At 34.7% G+C, this 25,817-nt stretch overlaps 1 protein-coding gene across 2 annotated transcripts in view; it reads left to right on the forward strand.

Moving 5' to 3' along the window:
* The window catches only part of LOC106870974 (centrosomal protein of 290 kDa-like), a 120,947-nt gene that overhangs the window by 36,465 nt on the left and 58,665 nt on the right, over positions 1-25,817 (forward strand). For both annotated transcript variants that reach the window (XM_089347642.1, XM_089347643.1), the window contains exons 19-30: positions 1,437-1,605; positions 2,733-2,782; positions 3,945-4,109; positions 6,043-6,195; positions 7,756-7,881; positions 11,244-11,336; positions 12,489-12,638; positions 15,213-15,293; positions 16,151-16,324; positions 17,461-17,569; positions 19,215-19,396; positions 23,596-23,656. In XM_089347642.1, coding sequence (XP_089203768.1) covers positions 1,437-1,605; positions 2,733-2,782; positions 3,945-4,109; positions 6,043-6,195; positions 7,756-7,881; positions 11,244-11,336; positions 12,489-12,638; positions 15,213-15,293; positions 16,151-16,324; positions 17,461-17,569; positions 19,215-19,396; positions 23,596-23,656 — 1,513 coding nt within the window. The remainder of the gene's footprint in view (positions 1-1,436; positions 1,606-2,732; positions 2,783-3,944; positions 4,110-6,042; positions 6,196-7,755; positions 7,882-11,243; positions 11,337-12,488; positions 12,639-15,212; positions 15,294-16,150; positions 16,325-17,460; positions 17,570-19,214; positions 19,397-23,595; positions 23,657-25,817) is intronic.

Consider the following 25,817-nt stretch of genomic DNA (forward strand, 5'->3'; position numbering starts at 1 on the left):
TTGAAAATGGAATTTTCCCTTGGATATGATGTATAGTGATGTCAATCAATGAAAATAAAGAGAAAAAAATATTGTAATACCTTACATTGGTTGTTTGATGATCCCATAATATTTTGGGAAAAATATCTCCTTTTCAAATTGAAGAAAGAAAAAAAATCAAGTATTTTAAAAAATATCTTTTTATCTAGTTATCTAGAATAGCCTGCTGCATTACAGGTTGGTAGGTGAAATGAACATAACTAATATACAAGAGTCTTCATTTCATAAACATAGCTGACAGTACAGCACAGAATTTGTGCATCAGGAGGAAGTGGCTATGTGATAAGAAGCTTGCTTCTCAACCACATAGTTCTGTGTTCAGTCCCACTGCATGGCACCCTGGGCAAGTGTCTTCTGCTATAGCCTCGGGCCAACCAAAACCTTGTGAGTGGATTTAGTAGATGGAAACTGAAAGAAGCCAATCATATATATGTATATATATGTGTATATGTATATATATATGGGTATATGTTATGTGTCTGTGTTTGACAACTGATGTTGGTGTGGTTACATCCCTGTAACCTAGCAGTTCGGCAAAGAGACTGATAGAATAAGTACTAGGCTTACAAAGAATAATTCCTGGGGTCGATTTCTTTGACTAAACATGGTGCTCCAGTATGACCGCAGTCAAATTACTGAAATTAGTAAAAGAGTATATGTTTTATATTTGTGAAAACAGGCTAAAGAGAATGTTTGAAGAGAGTTTTTTAAGTGAGCACATTTAACTTTAGACAGTTTTTTCTTGGTCTCTGTATCTCTATTTTTGTAAAAAATATCTCTAAGCTCGAGAAATATTTTACAAGCAAAATAAGAAGGTATATAGCTAATAACCACAGATATAAGTCAAATGAATTTGATGTTGCACTTTTAATTAGATTGAATTTTGCTAAATTGCAGATTTAAGTTGCTTGAATATGTAACATTGGTGAAATGTTAGAAAGCTTTTAGAAGTACTTGTAAGAAAAACCTTGAATGAGTTTGGTAAGGAATTAAGAAAGGAAATGTCAACCAGAAGATGTTTAAGAAATGTGTCTAATCATTGCAGGCTTGAAACATGAATCTCAAAATGTCAATGATAACAATTAATTGAGCTCCAGGTGCAAAACTGCTCTAAATTGTGAAAGACATGTCATCTAAAGTGAAACTGTTCTTCAAATCAGTTCTGAAGACCAAAAGAAAAAAAATTAATTCAAAAGAAAATTAAAGTGTTTTTTTTAAAAATTGTTTACGGAAGTAAAAATAATGAAAATTTAAATTTATTTACAAGTTTGGTTGATTGAAATTTATAACAATTTTTAAAGATACATTTATCTTTATCAAACAGGGTTATTGTTTAATATTCTGTTTTGTAAATTTGCTCTTATTACTTTTATTTCTCATGTTTTTTCTTTAATAAGCATACAGAACTTAATGAAGATTTCAAATTAAATTTGCAACGATTGGACGAATATAAACAAGAAAACATTGCATTAAAAACCCAGAACAAACAGCTTGAAAAAGATAATGCAGCATTGCTAGAGTCGTTGAAAGAACTTAATACAAATATGAAAAGTGGACTTGCATCAAGTAAGAGCATTTCAAAATTCAAATATAAGAATATTCTGCTTTGCTAATCCTTGTAGAACGGGCGAAATTTTGGCTGGAATGTTATAATTTCTAATTAAACACTTAGCCTTTATCAGGCTTTTATCAACTCTATTCTTCATCATTTTCCAAACAAGATTGGATGAGGTTGGATTGTCTATGTTCAATCCACTGCAGGATGAAGGCCTCAGCATGTTCTCTGCACCAACCATAGTCTGAAGTGGAGGCCATAAATTTGAGCTTGCAGTCATACTGGTTTGATGAGCCTACTCTGCCACACTAGCAGTTAAGTTGATTACATTGACCACTCAGTGCTCAGCTGTTACTTATTTTATCAACCCAAAAGGATGAAAGGCAAAAGTCAATCTTGGCAGAGTTTGAAACTCAGAATGTAAGGATGGATGAAATACTGCTAAGCGTTTTCACCCAGCATTGTAAAGATTCTGCTAGCTTGCCAAACAAGATGAGGTTCCCTTAATATAACAATGTCAAATAACTAAACAAAATATAGGCATTTAGTGCTTAAACTATTCAGCTTTACCTGTTATACAGGTAAATACATATTTCTTTTCTAATTCCAAAATAAGTAATAAGATGAGTATCTTTTCCTTCATAATTAACTTACTTTTAAGTATCATAGTATGCATGGAAGAAACCTCCAAGTAAGCTGTATTTGCAATACAGGTTTTGATGCTCTGATGAGCACTTCATAATGTATGCAAAGTTAAGAGTCTGGTGGCAGAGAGACTCTATTAGAGTGATATGCTTTTTGCTACATGGCATAAAGTTAAAACTTTGACTAAAGTATATGGAGGATTTTAATATATTTACATCAGTTTGTTTAATGTGGAAGTAAAGAAAGAAAGAATACAGAAAAACATGGTAAAATAATATGAACTTTTGGTATGACTTCTTGTCCCAGGTTATCCAGTTCTTTAATTACTTACTTAATAAGTTGTTAAGTTAACATTAAAAAACATCTATAATTTATAGTTGTGAACATTTCATTGAATTTTGTCCAAATGATGACTCTGTACTAAGAGCCAATAGTCTTATATTTAATTTTGTAATTTTTCCTTATTCTTTATAATCTTTTTTTTTTTCACTAGATTCAGAAGAAGGAATTATCAAGTGTCCCTCTTTGGAAAAGATTCTTGAAGTGAGTTTTTTTTAATGCTTTTGTTTTGATTTATTTCCTATATTTAAAAATATTTCTACCTGACAATAGTTATAATTGAGTTGCTATATGAGTTTTATAGAGAGATTGAAATGCCTATAGAAACAGTTTTTATTGTATCTAATACCATAAATACCAAAATTCTTAATATTATTATGAAGTTGTCAAATGTTATTGTCTACTTCCCAATCAGACAGCTCATAAATTATGATAAACTGTTTCATTACATGAGCTTCTTACATTTTGACATTACTGATGATTTTAAAGTCATTAAAAGTTATTGATTTCTACCTTCCTATCAGGTATAAAACTATATCATAGCACATAAATTATGACAAACCATTTCATTATAAGAGGTTGTTATATTTTGACTTTACTGATGGTTTAGTTTGTGGGAGAATTTACGTCAAGAAAAAAAATATATATATTTTGATGCTGACTTAGTTTATTAGAAAAGATTTATGTTGGCATAGACTAGTTTTCTTAAAACACAATATATTTTGTAGATGTTAAAAGGAAATTAATCTATTCCAAACTGTTAAAAGAATTTAATTGCATTTTCTCCCATTTCAGTGTGTTAAGAGACCATTTTTCACAAATGCCATTTTAGTACAAACAAAACTATTAACATTCAAACTATTGTTTGGAAAGCAGGTTAATCATTTTAAATTCAGATCTTTCACCAACATTACTCAAAATGATACATAAATCTTTTCCAATAAACTTAGCATCAAGGTAAATTCATTATTTTATATTTACATTATCTGTGTAGCTGACATCTAATTGGTTGCCTTCATGCTTTAAGTGTGGTCAGTCACTGCTTTTATTTATTTTTTTCTAATGACTTAGTCTGAAGATGAAATGCAGAATACACAACCCTTTATAGGGTCTTTCTGACTGATGAGAGGAATGGAGAAAGAATGGGTACCTGGTCCAAATGCTTGTGAGAATAGATCTGCTAAAGATACACAAGGACCAGGTGTTATTCTTAAACTAGACATCAGATGAAATTTATCTTTTGATTTGGGCTGCTAATCATCATCATCATCATCATCTTCAGCAGCAGCATCAATTTTACTATCATTAGTAACTATTTGCGTGGAATTGCTTGATATTTAATTTTATCACTATATGAATTTTGCAGAACATGGAAAATAAACCTGCTTCAGAACATCAGGAAGTCATTCCTTACTTGAAAGAACAAATTAAAAATTTGGAAAACTGGAATAATGAACTGAGGTCAGTTTTCAAAGATTCTCGTCATGAAACCAATTTGGCTAAATTGGAAGCTGAAAAAGCTAATGAAAAAGTAAGCTGTATTTCTTAAAATGATTATACAAGTACCAAAAGAATATAAGAAGTAATCTCCCCACCTCAAACAAATGTTTTCTCAAATGAAAAATTATTACTTATATAAAAAATCTCAAAGAAACATAATGACACAAACTTTTTACAAGAAAGTTTTTTTGTATTGTGTTGAGTGCTTTCACTTTTCATAGCTTTTCAAACACACCTGTTATGGAGTAATCTATATAGAGGAAGTTGTTTTTAGTAGCAGTGTTGACTATTTTGTATTTAGTTTTAGATTTAAAAGTTTTATAAAGTATTTTTCTTTTGCTTTTTGTAGTTGATCATTTTCTTCTTTCATTTCTTCCATTTTGAAAAACCTCAAAGATTTTGAATTTTTCATTTGCACAAATGTCTAGATTCACTACATGGAACATGCTTATGTATCTGGACCTGATATATTAATTTTGATTCCATTTGGCTGATATAATTCTCATTACATTGTATGTGATGCAGTAAATGAGATGATTTTTTGTTTTGCAATCCATATTTTTTTTAATGTTTTGGTTGTTCCCTGTTCAATTATTTCATACATCCCACAACAAAGGTCTCTACAGTTTGTCACTTGCATTATTTCTTCTTGTGTGAATTTTGCCTTTGTTAAGTCTTTTAAGATTTGGTGGTTGTGTTTGGTTGTTGATAATTTGTGATTTTTAAAATTATTTTTCTGAGATTTGATGATTAGTGTTGAATTCTGTTTCCTTCAGAAGCAAAAGTACTCAAAAGAACTTACTAAATCATGCCATAACCGAAGCAAAAGAGATCCTAATTTCTGTCTTATGGAGAAGCCTTCACATTGTGGGTGATGACAAACAGACATAAATACTCCATTTGTAGTCACCCATAATCTTAGAGACCATCACATCTTACATTCAGCCACATGATACCTTCCAGTTCTACATCTGTCATCAAATCTCAGAAAAGTAATTAAAGAATCACAAATTATCAACAGCTGAAGGCAGCCACCAAATCAATGAAAAACTTTTAACAAAGCAAACTTCAAATCAGAAGAAATATTGCAGGCAACAAACTACTGAAGTATCCATTGTGGGCTGTGTGAAGTGGCCGAACAGAGAACAACCAAAAACTTCAGGAATGGGAAGGCAATGAAAGTTAATGCTAAAAGGCTCATTCATGTGGTGTTTGTTTCCATTTCTCTATGTAAACATGTCTGGGCTGTTTGTTATTTGATAGACTGAGAGATTATTATCTCAACTTGAAATCAAGTCGGGCTTGGTAATAGGAAAGGCTTCTGACCGTAGAAAAGTCTGTCTTAACATGCTCTCATCTGACCTATACAAGCAAGGAAAAGGAGATGTTAACAATGATCACACACACACACACACACACACACATAATGGAATTTTTTGTTGAAGATGATGTATGATTGTTCAGTTTTTTGCTGAATGATCTACACAGACCATTTGTTAATAGTGATCAGGTGTATGTGCTGTATATGCTCACTCCCTCCATCAAATCAATATCACCTGAAAAGGTGTGCAAGTGTACCACACATCAATTGTCAAAATGATTGCAGCGATGTGAAATGAAATGTTTTGCTTGAGAACACAACATGCTGCTCAGTCTGGGAATCAAACCCACAATCTAATGATTGTAAGTGCAACACTCTAACCACTAAGCCACATGACTTCACACACACACACACACCCAGACACACACACACACACAGACACACACACACACACACACACACACACACACACACACACACACACACGTATGTACGTACGTTCTTTTGTGATAAAATAAACAATTTTCTCCATGTCTTCAAGCCTTGGAAAGGTTACATTGTAAAATTTATGTAAAAAAACAGCAAAAAAAAAAATCTTCACCCAAAACAACTATAAATGAAAAATGTTTTATTTATTTTGTAGGTAAAAAAAGTTGAGCAAGAACTTGCCAATTTGCAACAGCAAGCATTTCCAACACAAGGCAAGTTTCAACCACTGGCACTGCCAGAAGATATGCCTGTTAATAGTTCTGAGTTAATTGCAAGTCTAAACGAACACTTAATTGTCACATTAGAGGTAAGTGTTTTATATCGCATACACCTTTTTTTTTTACACGAACCCTAAACTCCTGATAGAATTGTAGGGCACTCTCAGAGCATATAGTATAGTTTGGGCATTTTAAGCTTCATGGAGCTCATCTTTTTCTTCTTTTCAACATAACAAATTTCTGCTAGAGAGAAAGAGAAGAATCAACTCCATTACTTGATTGTCCTCATCTTCTTGCCCATGTGGAATTTGAAGAAATTGAATACTAATAACCATTATTGAAGTTAACACTTTCTTGCAAATCTGATTAACAGTGTAACTTATGTAATGTCAACTAAGTCTGATGTTTATATCTTCTTATTCTCTCCCTGGAAAGACATGGAGTTTCAGCTGTTTCCATATTCTTAATCACCATACTAACTATTCTTATACTAACATCTTCTGCCGAATTTTCTTTAGTCTCATTATCCAATTCATACTGCTTGTCCTTGTAGAAATGAGCTGCGATGTTACTGGTGCCAAGCTGTATCAGCCTTTGCCTTTCCCTTTCTCTTGTAGTGTGAAAAGGGGAGACTGGTATGTAAGGGTGACTGCTGGTCTTCCATAAACAACCTTGCTTGGACTTGTGTTTTGGAGGGTAGCTTTCTAAGTGCAATCCCATGGTTATTCATGACTGAAGGGGGTCTTTTACTCTCATGTCATTACAAATAACCTCTCTCCAATGCAATTCAGGCAAGAATCTTCTACTGTAGCCCCAGGCTGACCAAGCCTTGTGAGTGGATTTAGTAGATGGAAACTGAAAGAAGCCAGTCGTTTATATATGTATATCATCATCATTATCATCATCGTTTAACGTCCACTTTTCATGCTAGCATGGGCTGGACGATTTGACTGAGGACTGGTGAACCAGATGGCTGCACCAGGCAGTTAAAAATGGATGTTAAAAGATGATGATGATAATGATGAACCTCATGCAGCTTCCCAGCTCTTTTCAAACCATGCAATCCATGCCAGTATCAAAAATGGATGTTAAAAGATGATGATGATAATGATAATGTATATATTATATATATATTTAAGCATAATTACAAGTTGCGCTTACATAAGATTCATTCACATTTAGCTCCTAGCTTTTCTATATCTTTCTAGATGTTTACCTGAATTTACTAACCACTTATATAAACTGAGGAGTGCACACTTCTTCAAATTTCTTTATATCCAACGATGCATCCTGCCCTACTCTTCGAAATGCCTGTGTTAGAATGGGGGCAGCTGATGAAGATGTTCTCTATGTGGCCTGTGTGTTTTCTGTACTCATTTTTCATTTTGTCTACGCTTTGTTTGCAATGTCCTGTACCCAGATATGCATCTATATATACAGGTAGATGTAAGTATGTACATACATGTACGTATATATGCATATACTCATTTATTATTTGTATTACTATGGATATAGTCTCTGTTTACAATGGTGTATCCATTTTGATGTTCCCTGATGTAACCACCATTAAAATCTTATTTGTGCCTGTATAAATATACACATATAACATATGTGGATAAACTTATTTTACAGTATTAATTATATTTCAGGAGTTGTTTATTCATCAAGAGCAAATAAAACAGACTGAGAGCAGTTTGGAATCCTATCACAGAAAATTTGCTGTTGTGAGACATCAACTGGGTCTGCTTTATGCTGACTATATCAAATCAAATCAGGTAATGTGGTACCATTTGATGCAGATATTATCAGATGAATTGAGCACTATCTAAGATAAATTCTTTATATTTAGATCTTAAGAATCACTATTAAAATATAAGGTAGTGAACTACTCTAATAATTTTGGTAAAATTTTTCTTTAATGACCAGTTTTATAAACAATATAAATTGGTGGATTTTAAAATAGCCAGATCTATTAATATTTTTCTATAACAAGGCGGTGAGCTGGCAGAAACGTTAGCACACTGGGTGAAATGCTTAGCAGTATTTCGTTTGTCTCTACGTTCTGAGTTCAAATTCCACCAAGGTTGACTTTGCCTTTCATCCTTTCAGGGTTGATAAATTAAGTACCAGTTGCATACTGGGGTTGATCTAATCGACTGGCATCCTCCCACCAAATTTCGGGTTTTCTGCCTAGAGTAGAAAAGAATATTTTTCTATAACTTGTATTGTCACTTATGAAACATCAATACCTTCATAAGATATATATTAACCTAGCATAAAGCTTCTCCTGCTTTACTATAGTCTCACTCAGTCAAAGAGGATCTTAGTCTTGTGAGTTACATGGTGACCTCACTAGTGCTGGTGCACAAATAAAAGCGTCCAGTACACTCTGTAAAGTGGTTGGCATTAGGAAGAACATTCAGTTTTAGAAACCCTGCCAAAGCAGAATTGGATCTTGATGCAATCCTTCAACCTGTTGCATCTTATTTAACCATTCCATCCTGTGTCAGTATTGGAATATATACATTAGAAGATGGTGATGAGGATTGTATATGAATGACATTATAGTAAAATACATACATATTACAGATCCAACAGGAAATGTTTTCCACCAAATCTCTGAAGAGTGACTTAAATTACAAATTTAAATAACAAATTAACCTTCACAAAGGTTAATCAATATATAAAAAGAAACAAATTACTGAACTTCTTGAATAATATTATACTTGGGAGTATCACTATATATATATAAAACTAAAAATAATCACAGGTATGATTGTGTAGTTAAGAAGCTCACTTGGCAACCACATAGTTCTGGGTTCTATTCTGTTGTGTGTGACTTCAGTCAGATGTCATAGCCTTGTGTTGACTAATGCCTTGTGAGTGAAATTTAGAAGACAAAGCCTGTACTGTGTGTGTGTGTACGTACATACATATGCATGAATTCAAACATGCATGCATACATGTATGTACAGCATGCGCGCGTGTGTATTTACACGAATGAAAGATGAGAACTGGTATATTCAAACTAAAGTACCCTGCTGTTCGTGTCTGAATGAGTTATCTCCCCTTACTTCAGTTTCTTCGTTGCATTTTGTACGTAATAAGTATAGGGAAATAAACACCTAACAAGGTATTGGGATCAGTATTATTATGTAGTGAAACTACCTCCCGCCATTAGATACAAACTACTATCGCCATTACATACAATCTTCTCATTTAAATATAAATAAATGCGAGCGTAGTAGAGAACCATTCCTTGTCCATCACGTGACTGATCATTATTCGAATCGGCAACTTCTTCAAACCGTTCCCGCCAGAACGCAAACTGACCAATCACGGCCCCTAGTAAGGTCACGTGATGGAGAATATTTCTACCATCTGGTGAGCCAATAGTTTGTTATAAATAGCTTTAACTCGGCAGCCAAATTCGTCTCGGTCCAGTTTCTCTTTGAGAACTGTTCCGTGTTCCACACGACAGCAGCAGCAGTTCCAGCGACCACTTCAGCAGCTTCGTCCAGCCACGATGACCTCCGCCGTCGCCACATCAGCAACAAGAGTCTACTACTACTATCCCGCATCATCGTCATGACCAACACGATTAATACCAAGCAGCCACAATCTCTACCAGCGTCAACACGATTTACTATGTACACCAAACCAAACTCCGCGGCACATCTCTCTCTTCGATTCTGTTAGGTGACTTAGCTTCACCACAGTAAACAAACAGACAAGAGAACCACAGCCAGCGACGAACATCTGTATAACAAGAATCAAGGCTAGGCATCGATGCCTCGACATCACAACTAGTGATCAGCTCTGCCAAACTCAGCCTCCCTCACTTTCACATACAGAACTTTTCCTATAGTGTACTAACGATCTGGTATAATTGCTCACGTGTCATTGACTCTTTCTATCTGCTGTAATATTTCACATACACACACATGTATCACTCACATACACACTTTTCTTTGTATGACGGCCTGTCTTTGATTATGTTCTTATATGTCGCATTCACACTCTCACTCAGACATACATCTTTAACGCTACAATAAATATCTCTGTTATTCATCTAATACGGTTGTGGTCTTTCATTACTGGTCATCTATGTTATCGTCGTATAACATTATGTATATCATCCATTGATATATATATTTGTATGTTCGACCGTGTGACACGTTTAAATAAAAGGAGTCCTGTTTTTCCATTCGTCACCATTTCTCCTTTTATGAGTTCGCACGGTCGTTCCTTACAATTATTATGCTCCAGCATGACCTCAGTTTAATGACTGAAACCAGTTGAGGGAGAAATATATATATAACCTGTCTTTTTCTTCTTCATGTGAGTGAACTATATTCTTGCCAAAATCTTTGTTTACTATAATCTTCTCACACAATGACAAACTATAAATCATTTAAAGTAAATATCTATCTTCAGTTCATTGAACATCACTTAAAGAAAAATAATTATAAATTCAAAATTCTGAAGGTCTAATTAATTAAGGGCTCAGTACTTTTACTTGGAGAGCATAAATGAGCAAGCTTCATATAATCTTTGGAGTCCTCATTAAAATATAGCAGTGGCAGAGTATCTTTTTATGTCTTAAATTCTCTGTTATGGTATTATCTTATTGTAGAATCTTTTCTGGCTTAAATTAGCTCTCATCATCATTACCATCATTTGGCTTTCACTTTTCCATGTTTGCTTGGGTTACACAGAATTTGTTCAGACAGATTTCTCTACAGTTGGACGCCCTTTCTGTCACCAACCCTTACCTGTTCCCAAGCAAGGTATTTCCAATGGTCAGACATGTTTTTCATGGAAGAATGAAAACAAACAATATCATTTGATGATAGTGATGCTCATTTACAACTATCACATGATATTAAGAGAACACACACATACACACATGTATATACATACACACAACTGGGTTCTTTGTTTTCATTTACCAAATTTACTCACTAGGCTTTGGTTGACTTGGGGCTATAATAAAAGACACTTGCCCAAGATGCTGCATAGTGGGACTGAACCTGAAACTTCTCAACCACACAGCCATACCTCTGTCTTAGTTCTGTTGAAGTTTTATCACTTCACTCACAACTGTTCATTTGCTTTCACTGTTATTTATTCTTAGGAACATGAAGCTGAAGTAACAACGTTGAAAGAAAAAATAAATCAATTAGAAGACTTAAATCAGCAGAACCATGTTAAATTGCAGGAATTTGATGTAAGATTTTGGTTTTGTTTACTTTTGGCCTTTTGAAGTTAAATCTTTCCTAACTAGTAATTTACTTTAATTGCCCTTATGTTTTTAAAATATCTCTTTTACTACTAAATTTATTCTGCAAAAAAAAAAAAAAAAAATTGCCATATCTATTTTCTACCTATTTGTTTAGTTCTCTTTCTTCATCTAATTTCACAATTAGTTACCTATTTCATTTTTGCATATTCACTCCATCTCTCCATTCCAACCATTAATTCCACAATCAATTTGCACTGTAATTTATGTCAACTTTGAATAATTACATAATTCAAAACACTGTTAAGCAGCATAGATATTATTATAAAATTTCTTATAAGGGTGGTGCTTGAGGTCGTGGTGGAAAATAAACAAACTTTAGATCAGTTCAAATGTTTGGGATATATTTGACTGATATTACAGGTATCTTCACTGAGGTTTGCCATGGAGAAAAAAGTCTCCCATGAGGCAAAAGGTATTAAAAATACCAAAATCAGTTCAGAGTGCCTCTCATGGACTGGTACATGCATTTAATAATAAAATAATTATAATGAAATTATTGTATACAGTGCTCAGGTGCACTACAACTTGTCAAAAGTGCATATAAAGCATATGCAGTAATGTACAAATGCCTGGAAAGTGAACAGTGTATGAGTCAGATACATGCTTGCGTGTGTATGGAGGGGAGAAAATCAGGTGTAGTGTTGGTGATTCTCAGGAAGCATGGAAGTTTTGAAGCATGCAACTAAGACAACTCTGAAGACAGCTAAAGACTTCACTTCCTTATAAGAAGTCAGTAGATATCTACTAACTGCATGCATCAACCACCAGGATGGAACAAAATATAGAGCTGGTACTCAAAGCAGTGATGTAAAATAAACAAATTTTAAATTAGTTCAAATATGTTTGGGGAATATTTGACCTGTAAAGAGACATTTTCACAGCAGCTTGCCATGGAGAAAATTTCTTATGCTATTTATTGTTCAGTTATTCTACCTTATTCCATTTATATGAGTGTGTTTTATTTTTTATGTTATTTACATAAATTACTTGTATTGTTGAATTATTTGTATTGTTGAATTACTTGTATTATTATTTATATTATTGTTACTGTACTTGGATTCCATTTTCTAATTTCAGCGCTTACAGGATACTTTAGCTCAGGATGAAGCTGAAATTGCTAGACGTTTGTCTGAACAGAGTCGGAGGATGACTGTGTTAGCTGTAAATGAGAAAGCACTCACTCGTAGCTATTATACTATGTCAGAAATTGAAAAATCTGCTAGAAAGGTTTGTGTGTTTATGTGGAGATTCCTAAAATGTAATTTTTTTTTGTATTTTAACGAAGGGCACAGGAGTGGCTGTGTGGTAAGTAGCTTGCTTACCAGCCACATGGTCTTGCGTTCAGTCCCACTGCGTGGCACCTTGGGCAAGTGTCTTCTACTATAGCCTCAGGCCAACCAAAGCCTTGTGAGTGGATTTGGTAGACGGAAACTGAAAGAAGCCCATCGTATATATGGATATATATATATATATATGTATGTGTGTGTATATGTTTGTGTGTCTGTGTTTGTCCCCCCAACATCGCTTGACAACCAATGCTGGTGTGTTTATGTCCCCGTAACTTAGCGGTTCGACAAAAGCGACCGATAGAATAAGTACTAGGCTTACAAAGAATAAGTCCTGGGGTCGATTTGATTCGACTAAAAGCGGTACTCCAGCATGGCCGCAGTCAAATGACTGAAACAAGTAAAAGAAAGAAAGAAAGAAAAGAAATGTTATTTATTTATGAGCTGAACAAACTTTTTTTTTTACTTACTGAGTCTGAAAGAAGGGGCAGTGCCCATTATATTTGCAGGCTCCAGGGCCATACCTTTATCTAAAACTGACTTTTGTTGATACTTTCTAAAAAAATGTTAATCAATTATAGAAAAAAACCATACAATGCTATTGAGTTTGTGTTATTAATAGGGCCCCTTTTCAATCGATGCCCAATATTTTAAATCCGGGTTTGTCCCCGTTAATGGGGGTGGCTGGATTTTACCTAACTCTTACAGCAACTGTTCTCACACCATCTTGCCTGGTTTTGGGCGTCCTCCCCTCCTCAAGCCAACCCTTGCAATCTTCTTTTCCACCTGTCCCCTCCACGTTTTCTTTGGTCAACCTTGCTTTCATGGTTCATTCACTCTAAACTCAAGCGCTCTCCTCAGAACATGATCATCATCCTTCCTCAACACATGTCCTCCGTATCACTACACTCCATTTGCCCTCTTTTTTAAAGGGTATATATATATATATATTGAAAATGAAAAAAAATGAAAATGCCGCTTTTTTAAAACATTTTTTGTGGGGTTTAATTAATTTACAGTTGGAATTACCATGTTCAAGGATAGGACCACGTGCGCATGCAAAAAATAACAGTAAACTATGAATATCATTCTTAATTTTAATTTCAATTTTATTTTATTAATAACCCTCTTCTCTTCATACATATTTTATATTCATTTTTGATAAGGTTTTTCAAAAAAATCAAAACATGTAAATTAATTAAACCCCACAAAAAATGTTTTAAAAAAGCGGCATTTTCATTTTTATTCATTTTCAATATCTACTTACTCGTGTAGTACTTTTACAAATCTTTTCAAATATATATATATAGTATATATATATATTAGAGGAAAAAGGATAACAATATAATATATACCTGCTAACTTGAAAGCCTAATCCCTAGCTCTAGCCTCAGCCATGAACTTGGAACTTAATAGATGACCATTTATAGCGCGCGCGTGCACACACACACACACACACACACACACACACACACACACACACACACATTTGTTACTACCTTGTTTACCAATAAAAAAAATAGGTATTTAAACGAAAATTTGGTTTTGATCTACACAAGTATTAACATATTGGCCAATGAGTTTTCTGATTTTCTCCAATAAACTGTTGTAATCTTTTTCCAGTACCTGTTAATAATAAAAGGCATTGAGAAAATGTTTATAAGATTTAATTTTTATTTACATTATACTTTCCTTACTCTAAAATACAGAACCTAAAAATGGTGAATGAAAATCCTCATCATCATCATCATTTAACGTCCATTTTCCCTGCTGGCATGGGTTGGATGGTTTGACAGGAGCTTGCTAGCTAAGGAGCTATCCAGACTCCAATTGTCTGTTGTGGCATGGTTTCTACAGCTGGATGCCCTTCCTAATGCCAAAGCAAAAGAAATACAAGAAAAAAAATCAAATATCTTCCTTATTAATGTAGAATATTATTTGGAATATAATTATCTTGAGTGTGGGTATTTGAGATATTTGGGCATTGTATAAATATGTGAAAAGTTAGTGATTTGTGTTCATGGCCAAGATATTTAACTATTAATGGCTTTAAATATGTTTTGCTCTAAATAGGTACTGTAGAGGGCATAGTTCATCATTGTAAGTAGTAAAACTACTGTAGAATTTACAATTACTTTGTTGGGTACCAAATTAAGTTCTATTTGCGGGGAAAAATTTACTTATAATTAAGGACTAGTAGATTATCTAAGAAAAGATTTACTTCTTATCCATTTAACACTATGGGCATTTAAGCTGAGCACTGACCCTGTCAGTTTATATAGAATTAGCTATCTTCCTCATCATATCTTGTGTAACTGAACTAGCCTTTGATGGACATGTGAAACTACTGTTTAGATTTTCAAATAGAGCAGTAACTATTCTTAGTAATACTTCTGTTATATTGTAGCTATTTGGTTGCAATATGACAGAATTGCTACTGTAATTTATCAAACTAGTTATTTTGTAGGTTTAGTCACCAGTTTTTATGTTTAAAAATTTTCTTCTCCCTTTTCAGGAAATATCAAAACTGAGAAATGAAACTATTTCAATGGAAAAAGCTGTGACTGAGAAAATTGGTTACTTACAACGTTATAAGGTTAATTACAGTGGTTTTGACTTTAATTTTGGTTTAATTATGCATTTTATAAAACATTTAATTTTTATCTACTTTCTTTTTAAACACTTCTGTATTTATTATATGCTATTTATTAAGTTATTCAATAATTCATTGACTAAGTAAACTCCTTTATACTTAATCTATTTATTAAGTAATTCTTCCTACTGTTCAAATTCTACCAGAGTCAGCTTTGCCTTTCATCATTTTAGGGTCAATGAAAATAAGTACCATTTGAGTACTGGGGTTGATGTAACTAACTTATCCCCTCCTCTGAAATTGCTGGCCTTGTGCCAAAATTTAAAGCCAATATTTCTCTAAAACCTCCTAAATTTCAATGGGATTATAATAGAATACATAGAGACAAGTAAGACTAACTATATTCTTTTCCATCCTTCCTGAGATGGGCCTGATGGAGGCAAAGTGGCTGAGTTCCTTTCGAGTGTTGGGCTTGATGGTTAATAATTTTGTGGGTGTTTACCAAGTCAGTTGCCAGACATTGGAGCTTCAATGTATCTATGCCCAGGGATGCAAGGTGCTCAGAGTATGGTAGATGCCTGATGGAGAGTATTCACTTGGTTGCACGTCTCTGGACAGTTTCCAGGAGGTCAATGTCTTGAGCAAGATAGGGGTTCCAGACTGGTGAACACAATGCACCACCCAGCCCATGAATCGAAACCCTGACCTAACAATTGTGAATGTAACATTCTAATCATTAGTCTACACAGCTTCACTTTGAGGAGGATTTTAGGGAAATTAATGTTTGAAAGAAACAAACTTCGTAATAAATTTATTTATTTCTTCAGTTAATGTCAAATCTTTATTTCATTTTAAAACAGTACACTTCCACGTTCAAGATAAATGCTTTGCAGAAGGCTCTGGAAGATTCCGTAGCTTCTGAAGAGTTGGAAAAGGCTAATAAAGAGTACCAAAGTCTTACAGAAAGCTACCGAGATCTTTTAGAAAGAGAACATCTGTTTGTAGCAAAATCCGAAGCATTTGCTGGTCTTGAGGTAATTACATTAATGCTATTCCTTATTCCTTTTGTCTATCTTCTCATTTCTCATGTTCTATAACTTTTGCACTCCTTGCTTGTATTACAAAAAGAGAAAAACAAACTCGACAATCCATAGGTGCCAGTATGGCTGTGTGGTTAAGAAGCTTGCTTTGCAACTACAAGGTTTTGAGTCCAGTCTCACAGTACAGTACCTTGAGCAAGTGTTGTCTATTATAACCCCAGGCTGACAAAAGACTTGTGAGTGGATTTAGTAGGTAGAAGCTGAAAGAATTCTGAGGGTATGTGTATCATCATTATCATCATCATCATCATCATCATTGTCATCATTTAACATCCATCTTCCATGCTGGCATGAGTTGGATGGCTTGATGAGAGCTGGTAAGCCAGAGGACTGCACTAAGCACCATTGTCTCTTTTAACATGGTTTCTATGACTGGATGTCCTTCCTCATGCCAACTATGATACAAAGTGGACTGAGTACTTTTTATGTGGTACCAGCACTGGCAAGGTTTGGTTTTCATGGCTGGATATCCTTTCTAACATTGTGTATATATATGTGTGTGTGTGTGTGTGTGTGTGTGTGTGTGTGTGTGTATGTGTGTGCATGTGTGTGTGTGTACTCTTGTCTTGACATGAAGTGATGATATCAAACAGTGATCACCTTTATACAAATGATGTTAGTTTCCAGTCTTCCATGAAAAACATGTCTGACAATGGGGAAATATCTTACTTGGAAACAGATGACAGTTGGCAACAAGAAGGGCATTTGTACATAGAAAATCTACCTCAATAGATTCTGTGTGAACCATGCAAACATAGGAAAATGGATGTTAAACAGTCAGAATGATATAGAAGAAAGTAGGAAGGGAAATTAGCATTTTAATATTTGAAACAAAGTTCACATTTATTAGAGGATCAAATCTAGATTCTGAGTAATCTGGTAATGGTCTGAGCCAGTAACTATTAAACCATTGAAAAGTTGACTAGAAAGGCTTTAGTTGTGAAGAATTTAGTGCTGCGAGTGCTTGACCATCAACAGACAGAAGGCGATTGAATTTGATGAAGTTGTTGCAAACCTCTACATTGCAAAATGTTATAGCTAACTGGTATTTTTGTTTCCTTTGATTGCAGGAGGAAGTGATTCAACTGAAGAATGAAAATGAACATTTAAGTAAAATACTTGAACTAGAAAAAGACAAAGTTAATGTCTTATCAGATAATTTTGAAAAGATGAACACCGGTAAAAATATTTCCTTTGAGACGACAGACATTTTGTTATGTTTCTTTACTAAAACTTTTGCCAGTTTTTTTAAAAATTGTACTATACTCTTTTACTCTTATTGTTTTACTTGTTTCAGTCATTTGATTGTGGCCATGCTGGAGCACCGCCTTTAGTCGAGCAAATCGACCCCAGGACTTATTCTTTGGAAGCCTAGTATTTATTCTATCGGTCTCCTTTGCCGAACTGCTAAGTTACGGGGACATAAACACACCAGCATCGGTTGTCAAGCGATGGTTGTTGGGGACAAACACAGACACACAAACACAAACACACACACACACACACACACATATATATATATACGACGGGCTTCTTTCCGTTTCCGTCTACCAAATCCACTCACAAGGCTTTGGTCGGCCCGAGGCTATAGTAGAAGACACTTGCCCAAGGTGCCATGCAGTGGGAATGAACCCAGAACCATGTGGTTGGTAAGCAAGCTACTTACCACACAGCCACTCCTGCGCTATATTGTATTTAAAAAAAAATTGTATTATATATTATGACATTTATCAATGCTGTCATCACTAATACTATCACTTCTATTGCTGACAGCAGCAATGTTGTACTACAAGCCAATGAGGGACTCTCTTTGTAGTTGCTTGACCTGCCAGAAATAGCAAACAAACTTCTCTTTGAGATGCTACGAACTAATTCCATTTTGGCTGTTGTTTTATAGACCCTTGATTATTTAAGCAAAAATAAATAGAGTATGCAATGCCTACCACTCCAGCATTGCATACCAAGGGCATCCAGCTGTAGAAACCATGCCAAATGAGACTGGAGTCTGGTGTAACTTTCCAACTTGCCAGTCCTTGTCAAACCATCCAACGCATGCCAGCATGGACAATGGATGTTAAATGATGATGATGATGATTCAACTAGTGAGAGTCATCATCATTCTCTTCCTCATCATCATTAACCATTTTACTATGATGTGTGAAAGATAGTTGAAAAGTGATTACACTAAAGAAAAACTAGTAATAAATAATGATTTCAGATCTGAGATTATTGGATTTTGCAGTGTTAATGGCACAGAACTTGGAATTATTAATAACTGCTGTATTGAAAATTTGTCTAACATATTTCAGGTGCAGGCAAGGTTGTATAGTTTGGAAGTTAGCTTCTGAAACACAAGGATTTGGGTCCAGTCCTACAATGCAGCACTTTGGGCAAATGTCTTCTACTGTAAACCTGGGCCAAACAATACTTCATGTGTGAATTTAGTAGACAGAAAGCAAATGAATGTCATGTATCTGTGCTTGCTTGCTTGCTTGAGTCGGTCGGTCGGTCGGTCGGTCGGTCGTCTATCTCTCAATTGAATTGGCTTTTGCTGGCTCTGTACTTTCAAAGATGAGTGGAATAAAATGTCTCTTACTTGGAAGCATAGTAATGGTTACTAACACAGGAAGGGCATCCAGCTGTAAAATAATGTCTAATAATATAATATTCATTTAACCCATGCACATATGGAATAAATGCATTAAAAAAACAAATTAATTTTAGTATGGAAAAAAAAATGTTAAAACAACAAAGCACCAACAATAACAGTAATGATTTTTAATTTAGCGAACTATTTTTTTTCCTTATTGTTTGTCACCGACAGATGCAAAGTCAGTAAATGTTAATGAAAATGGAAGTCAAACTGAGAAACTGGTGAGAACTGAAATGAATGAATTGCATGAAAAGCAACGGGCTGAGCATGCAGTTCAAATGTATGATAAGTCAAAGTTCCTGATTACTGGTTTGGAAAAACGAATCAAAGAACTGGAAGAAAATTTGGCAGAAGTAAGTAAATATATTTCAAAACCTTTTTCCCCAATTGTTGCAATTATGACAAGGGAGATCATCCTTTCTTCATAATACTTGGTAGGATTAGAAATTATAAGGAACAAGATACATGGTATTAATATAATTATTTTTTTTTTTTTACGTAAAAAACACCATTTTGAGTGTGGCTGTTGCCAGTACTGCCTGACTGGCCCTCGTGCCGGTGGCACCTAAAAGCACCCACTACACTCTCAGAGTGGTTGGCATTAGGAAGGGCATCCAGCTGTAGAAACCTGCCAGATCAGATTGGAGCCTGGTGTAGCCATCTGGTTCGCCAGTCCTCAATCAAATTGTCCAACCCATGCTAGCATGGAAAGCGGACGTTAAATGATGATAATGATGATGATGATGATGAATGATCTTGAAATTTTTGGATGGTGGCAATCATATGCCATCCAGGCATGGCGCCCCGGTTTTGCCTATGTGCCCACAATATGAGCAGAGCAATGAAACTGTTCTGCACAAATTGAACCACAACTCCTCTTCTAACTGCATCTTTCTCTTCCTCACATTTCCTTTTCATAAATTATGATTGTTTTCCAATCCCTTTTCTTGCCCTCACTGCCCTGCTCACTGTATTGCTGCTCTCCCACCCCACAACATCCACTCCCACACCCTATTTTTCTACCCTCATATTCTTGTTATTTATAAGTATACCCTAGCACTACACCATCTCTCTTTTGCTCTCTCTTGCACTTTTGATGTTTCCTACTCTCTCCTTCTCTTGTTTTTCCTCTGACTAGGTAACCAAGTATCTCCTTTACATCAGCACACTTGTTTCTGGTCTCTTTCTTGTATCTCTCTCTCTCACTCTCTATCTCCTCTCTCTCTCTCACTGTGTAACCATGTACCTCCTGTATAGCAAGATACCTATTTCTGCCTCTCTATTTCCCTGTTACACTCTAACCTTTCAGCATTTGGTACTGGATCACCTCCTCTAATGTCCCCTCTGTTGTGAAAGACATCTCCTTCTGTCCGTCTGTCTCTTTGTCACACTCTGATCTTTCATTCTCTGACACAAGTTCCCCTCTACAAATGTCCCTGCTCCTCTCATAATGCCTTGTCTTGTGAGTTACTTGGTTACCTTGCCAATGCTGGTGCCATGTTAAAAGCATCCAATCCACACTATAATGTAGTTGTCGTTTGGAAGGGCATCCAGCTGTAAAAATCATGCCAAAACTAACCTCACTTGTGCTTGTGTCACGTTAAAAGCACTGAGTCCATTCTGCGGAATGCAGGCGTTAGGAAGGGCATCCAACTGTAAAATCTCTACCAAAACAGACACAGTAGCCAAGGGTAGTTTTTCTACCTGGCTGGCACCTGTCAACTGTCTTACCCATACATGTATGGAAGATAGACATTAAACAATGATGATGGGTAACAGTTATGTAAATCAACAACAGCTACAGCTATGATTTCACTTGGCTTGACTGGTCTTTTCAAGCATGGCATATCGCCAAAGGTTTCAGTCACTTGTCATTGCCTCTGTGAAGCCTAGTGTTTGAAGATCTTGCCTCACCACCTTGTCTCATGTGTTCCCGAGTTTCCCTCTTCTACAACTTCCTTCCACTGGTAGAGATTGGCACTTCTTCACACAATTGCCCACGTAGCTTTTCTCTCAAGATGTTTACACTTTGTTGTACATGTATATATATTATATTATGTGTATATGTATGTATGTATGTATGTCTGTCTCTGTGTCATGTTATTATGTTACACTGCTTGAAAAATCAATATTAAGTTGTTAAGTACCTGACTTAAAAATAAGTAATGTGGAGTTCGCATAATTGACTAAAACTCTTCAAGGCAGTGCCCCAGTATGATCACAGTTTAATGACAGAAACAGGTAAGAGAGTATACCATTTTTTGTGTATATTCTGAATGGTTATTACACTCTCAGCAAAATCATAGATGAAATTGTTTTGGTTTCAATACAAAATCTGAGGTCAACACACTTGCTGAACAGGTATAACTCTGAAATCATTATTTACGGGAAACTGAATTTGCAACCCAGTCACAGTTTGACATCAAGGTCACGTTACACTGTATAGAAGAAGAAGCCCCACCCAAAAGAAAATAAAATAAAAACACACACATACACACGCACACACACACACACACACATACACACACACTCACACACACAGATAAATACATACCTACACACACAAAACAAATAAAGCAAAATATAATATGCCCGTCTTGAATTTGTATTTCTTTTTTTCTTTCTTTCATGCTCATCGTCATTTAATGTCCATTTCCCATACACGCTCAGGTTTGACAGTTTTACGGCTTGATGAGAGCTGACAAGCCGGAGGGCTGCATCAAACCCTAGCTGTCTGTTGTGGCATGGTTTCTCTGGCTGGATGCCCTTCCTAACACCAACCACTTTACAAAATGCACTGGATGCTTTTGTTTGGCATTGGCACATTGTTTTAAATTATAGTTTGTAAACAATATGTGATTGGTTACAGGTTTCTAACTATTGGCCACTCACTGGTCCATTGAATTTTTTTGATGACATGTGTAAATGTGTGACAAGGGAGCATGCACATTACTTGGTGTAGAACAAATAATTCAAAATATACAAGATTTTTTTTTTTCCACTGATGTTGGTTTGCTTACATCCCTGTAACTTTGCAGCTTGGCAAAAGAGACTGATGGAATGAGTACCAAACTTAAAAAATAAGTAGTGGGGTTAATCTTTTCAAGTGTTCTTCAAAGTAGTGCCCCAGCATGGCTGCTATCTGAGATCTAGACAAAAGATAAAAGATGCTTACATCCTTTACTTGTGTACATAAACAAAAGATCGATACATATTTCATCATCATCATTCATCACTATTATCATTATCATCATCATTCATCACTGTCATCATTATCATCATCATCTTTTTGATTTTCCATGTTGGCATGGATTGGATTGGTCTCACCATTCATTGTGGTATGTCATCATCACCAAAGCCTGTACCTATGTATATATATATATATATATATATATATATATATATATATATATATATATATATATATATATATATATACATATATATAGGTTAGTTGAGTTAGAGGTTGGAATAACTGTCTGAGGGATAAAAATATCTGTTATACTACCGGTGTAATTATCTATGTTAACCCTGGACATACATATGCAAGCATATTATGCTTATAGGTTACAGATAATGACAAAGATAAACATGAGTTTATCAGGAATCAAACTTAAAGTAAACAGAAAATGGAGAAATATTGATCAACAATTGACTAACATCAATTATTACTTTTTAATTAAATACAAATGAACTGTATCCCATCTAACGGCTGTTTCTGCTTCCAATGTTATACAGTATAGCCATTGAAAATTCTTAAAATAATATTCATCATATTTCGTAATACATCCGATCTGGAACATGGAGCTTCATCAGAGTGAAGAAAAATGCATAAAAGGAAAGAAAAGAAGAGCTTTGAGAAGAAGATGAAAGGCTTATCTTCTTCTCAAGGCTCTTCTTCTTTTCTTTCTTTTTCTTTTATGCATTTTTCTTCACTCTGATGAAGCTCCCTGTTCCAGATTGGATGTATTATGAAATATGATGAATATTATTTTCAGAATTTTCAATGGCTATACTGCATAACATTGGAAGCAGAAACAGCTGTTAGATGGGATACAGTTAATTTGTATTTAATTAAAAAATAATAAATGATGTTAATCAGTTATTGTTGATCAATATTTCTCCATTTTCTGTTTACTTTAAATTTCTCTCTCTCTCTATATATGTATATATATATGTATATATATATATATATATATATATATATATATATATATATATATATATATATATCTGTGTGTGTGTGTGTGTCTGTATGTATGATGTATGATATGCTTATATAAAGTCAGCTTCCAAAGAAAATAACATTGAAATATTTCATACTTTATAAGTTTTGGAATACAGAAAAATGTATATGAAAATATTTTTGTATTGCTTCGTTGAACTTTCAGCTGTAAAAATTTTAAATTAGAATTTTCTTACACTTTTTTTTTCTTTCTTATATCTTTATGCAATTCTGTTTCTGAAATGTTTCTCAATTTACTTTCATTTAATATTTTTGCATTTTTTTCTTCATTGTATTTTACCTCTTTTGTTTTTCATTTTTACAAAGGTTTCCCAGGTAAACAATACATATAAAAAATCTGAAGAGCAATTACGAGAAGAGTTAGCAAGTAAGAAGTGCTTCCACATTTTATAAACAATTGTTTCCAATGCTTGTTGATAGAAATTGCTGAGTTGTTCAGTTTACTGGTATTCCTTATTTTTGTTCTTGTGTATAACTAATGATGTCATCTCCATCTTCAGAATTGTTTTAAACTGTTTTTTTTTCTTTCTATGGGATAAAAACATAGTTTATTGCCTCCTCATCCCAATATTTGCCTTCTTATTTTTGAGACCCAGTATTCTGATTTGAAATTCCACCATTTTCTTCTCATGTATTTTTCTGTAGATCTTCCACATTCATTACCAATATATCACTACTTTACATTCCTTACATTGTTTTTGTACAGAGAGAGAGAGAGAGAGAGAAATCTTATGTTGCGGTCAGAAGTAATAACTTCCTGAACTGGGATTTTTTTTGTTAGTGACTTGACAAAAATGAGTTCTTCTTTTATAAAACTCTTTTCATATTTATGGTGCAATCATTCTTACATGCTCTGTAAGGTTATAAACTGACCTTGTTTGAGTGTCCAACATGCGACTCCTCAAAAGACTGTTTTACAGTGAACTGGCAGAAGGTAAGCACACACAAGGTGGACATAAAAAGTGCTTCAAGGACATACTCAAAGCCTTACTAAAGAGCTTTGAGATCAACGCTGAGACCTGGGAAACATGAAGACAAGACTGCCTGGCGAAGATGTACCAGCAGAAGTGCCACCTCCTACAAATGGAATAGGATTGCAGGGGCACAAAGAAGGTGCAAACTGCACAAGTCCAAAGCCAACTCCTTGCCTTCAGTCCCAGCCAACCACCAGTGCCTGATCTGCAACAGAACCTTCTGAGTATGCATTGGACTAATTGGCCACAGCTGGACATACCATGACTCATCTTCTCCCACGTGATGTCCTTGGTCATCGTTGATAACAATGGATGCACTAATAATAATTTTATTCATTCTTAGAAAATAAAAAGCAAAGTTGACTTGAGTAGGACTTGAACTCAGAATATGAAGGGCTGTAACTAAATGCTACAAGGTTAAAATTTTGTCTTATGCTCTAATTATTCTGATACTCTATCATTTAATGTGATCCTGATCAAATTTATTCTGATTGTAATTTCTCTTGACTCTCAACTTTGTTGAAAATCAAATCAACAGTGTAACAATAGCTTTAAGCCTGTTTTCATTGGTAGCATGAATCAGTCAAGTCTGATGTGTTTACACCACCAACTCCAATCGACTGCTTCCAATTCACAAGCTTAAGGAGGATACTTGACATCAAGTGGCTGCAAAGCGTCTGAAATGACATAATTGAGATGATGATGGGTATCAATAGGTTCAGTGATGAAACAAGATGCAGATGCTAGAACTCGATCGGACTCATCTTCAGATAAAATCGAGAAAGCAATTGTATCGTGGCACTAAAGTGGCAGCCTGAGGAGAAAAAAAAAGCAGCAGGGCACCCTAAAACCACATGGCAAAGGACCATTGACAAGGAAAGGAAACGAGAAAAGAAGCTGGAATGAAACCAGAACAGTGGCAGAAAACAGCTGGTTGGGGAGATCATGTTGCAGCCTTATGTGCCTCATGGCATGGAGAGAACTATATAACAAACTAACTTCATTTGTGTATTAATTTCTCTATCAACTTTTATTTATATATGGTGTATTCTCTCTTCAACGTCAACACTGGCTTATATCAAGCAATGTCACTATTTTATAGTTGTTACAACTGTCTTCAGGAATGCTTTCTGAAGCCTTCAACATATATAAAACTATTGAAGAAATATGAGTTTGTTTTCAGAAAAACTTATTAAACTTCTCTTTAAATGCTGAGTTTTTACTGTATCATTTATTAAATCAATCACTCTGGCAACAAACAAAAATGTTGGACCATCATTAAAGTGTTTCCATCTTTAAAGTATTTGTACCACAGGATTTTCGATTACAATATTGGAAGTTATTCTGTATATTCTCATCCTTTACATTTGGTTCTGATCCTTTACATTTGATTCTGATCTTTTACATTTGTTCTGTTATTCTATTCAAGGTTAAAAATAATCGAAGTAGTTAAAACAATTTTCTTTCTTTTATATCATTGAAAAAGTAAAGTTTAATTTATTGACAAAAAGCAACCGGTACACTGGTAATTGATCTGAACAGTGATAATGCAGG

Source organism: Octopus bimaculoides, chromosome 2, assembly GCF_046866305.1.
Source record: "Octopus bimaculoides isolate indiv1 chromosome 2, ASM4686630v1, whole genome shotgun sequence".
NCBI lineage: Eukaryota > Metazoa > Mollusca > Cephalopoda > Octopoda > Octopodidae > Octopus > Octopus bimaculoides.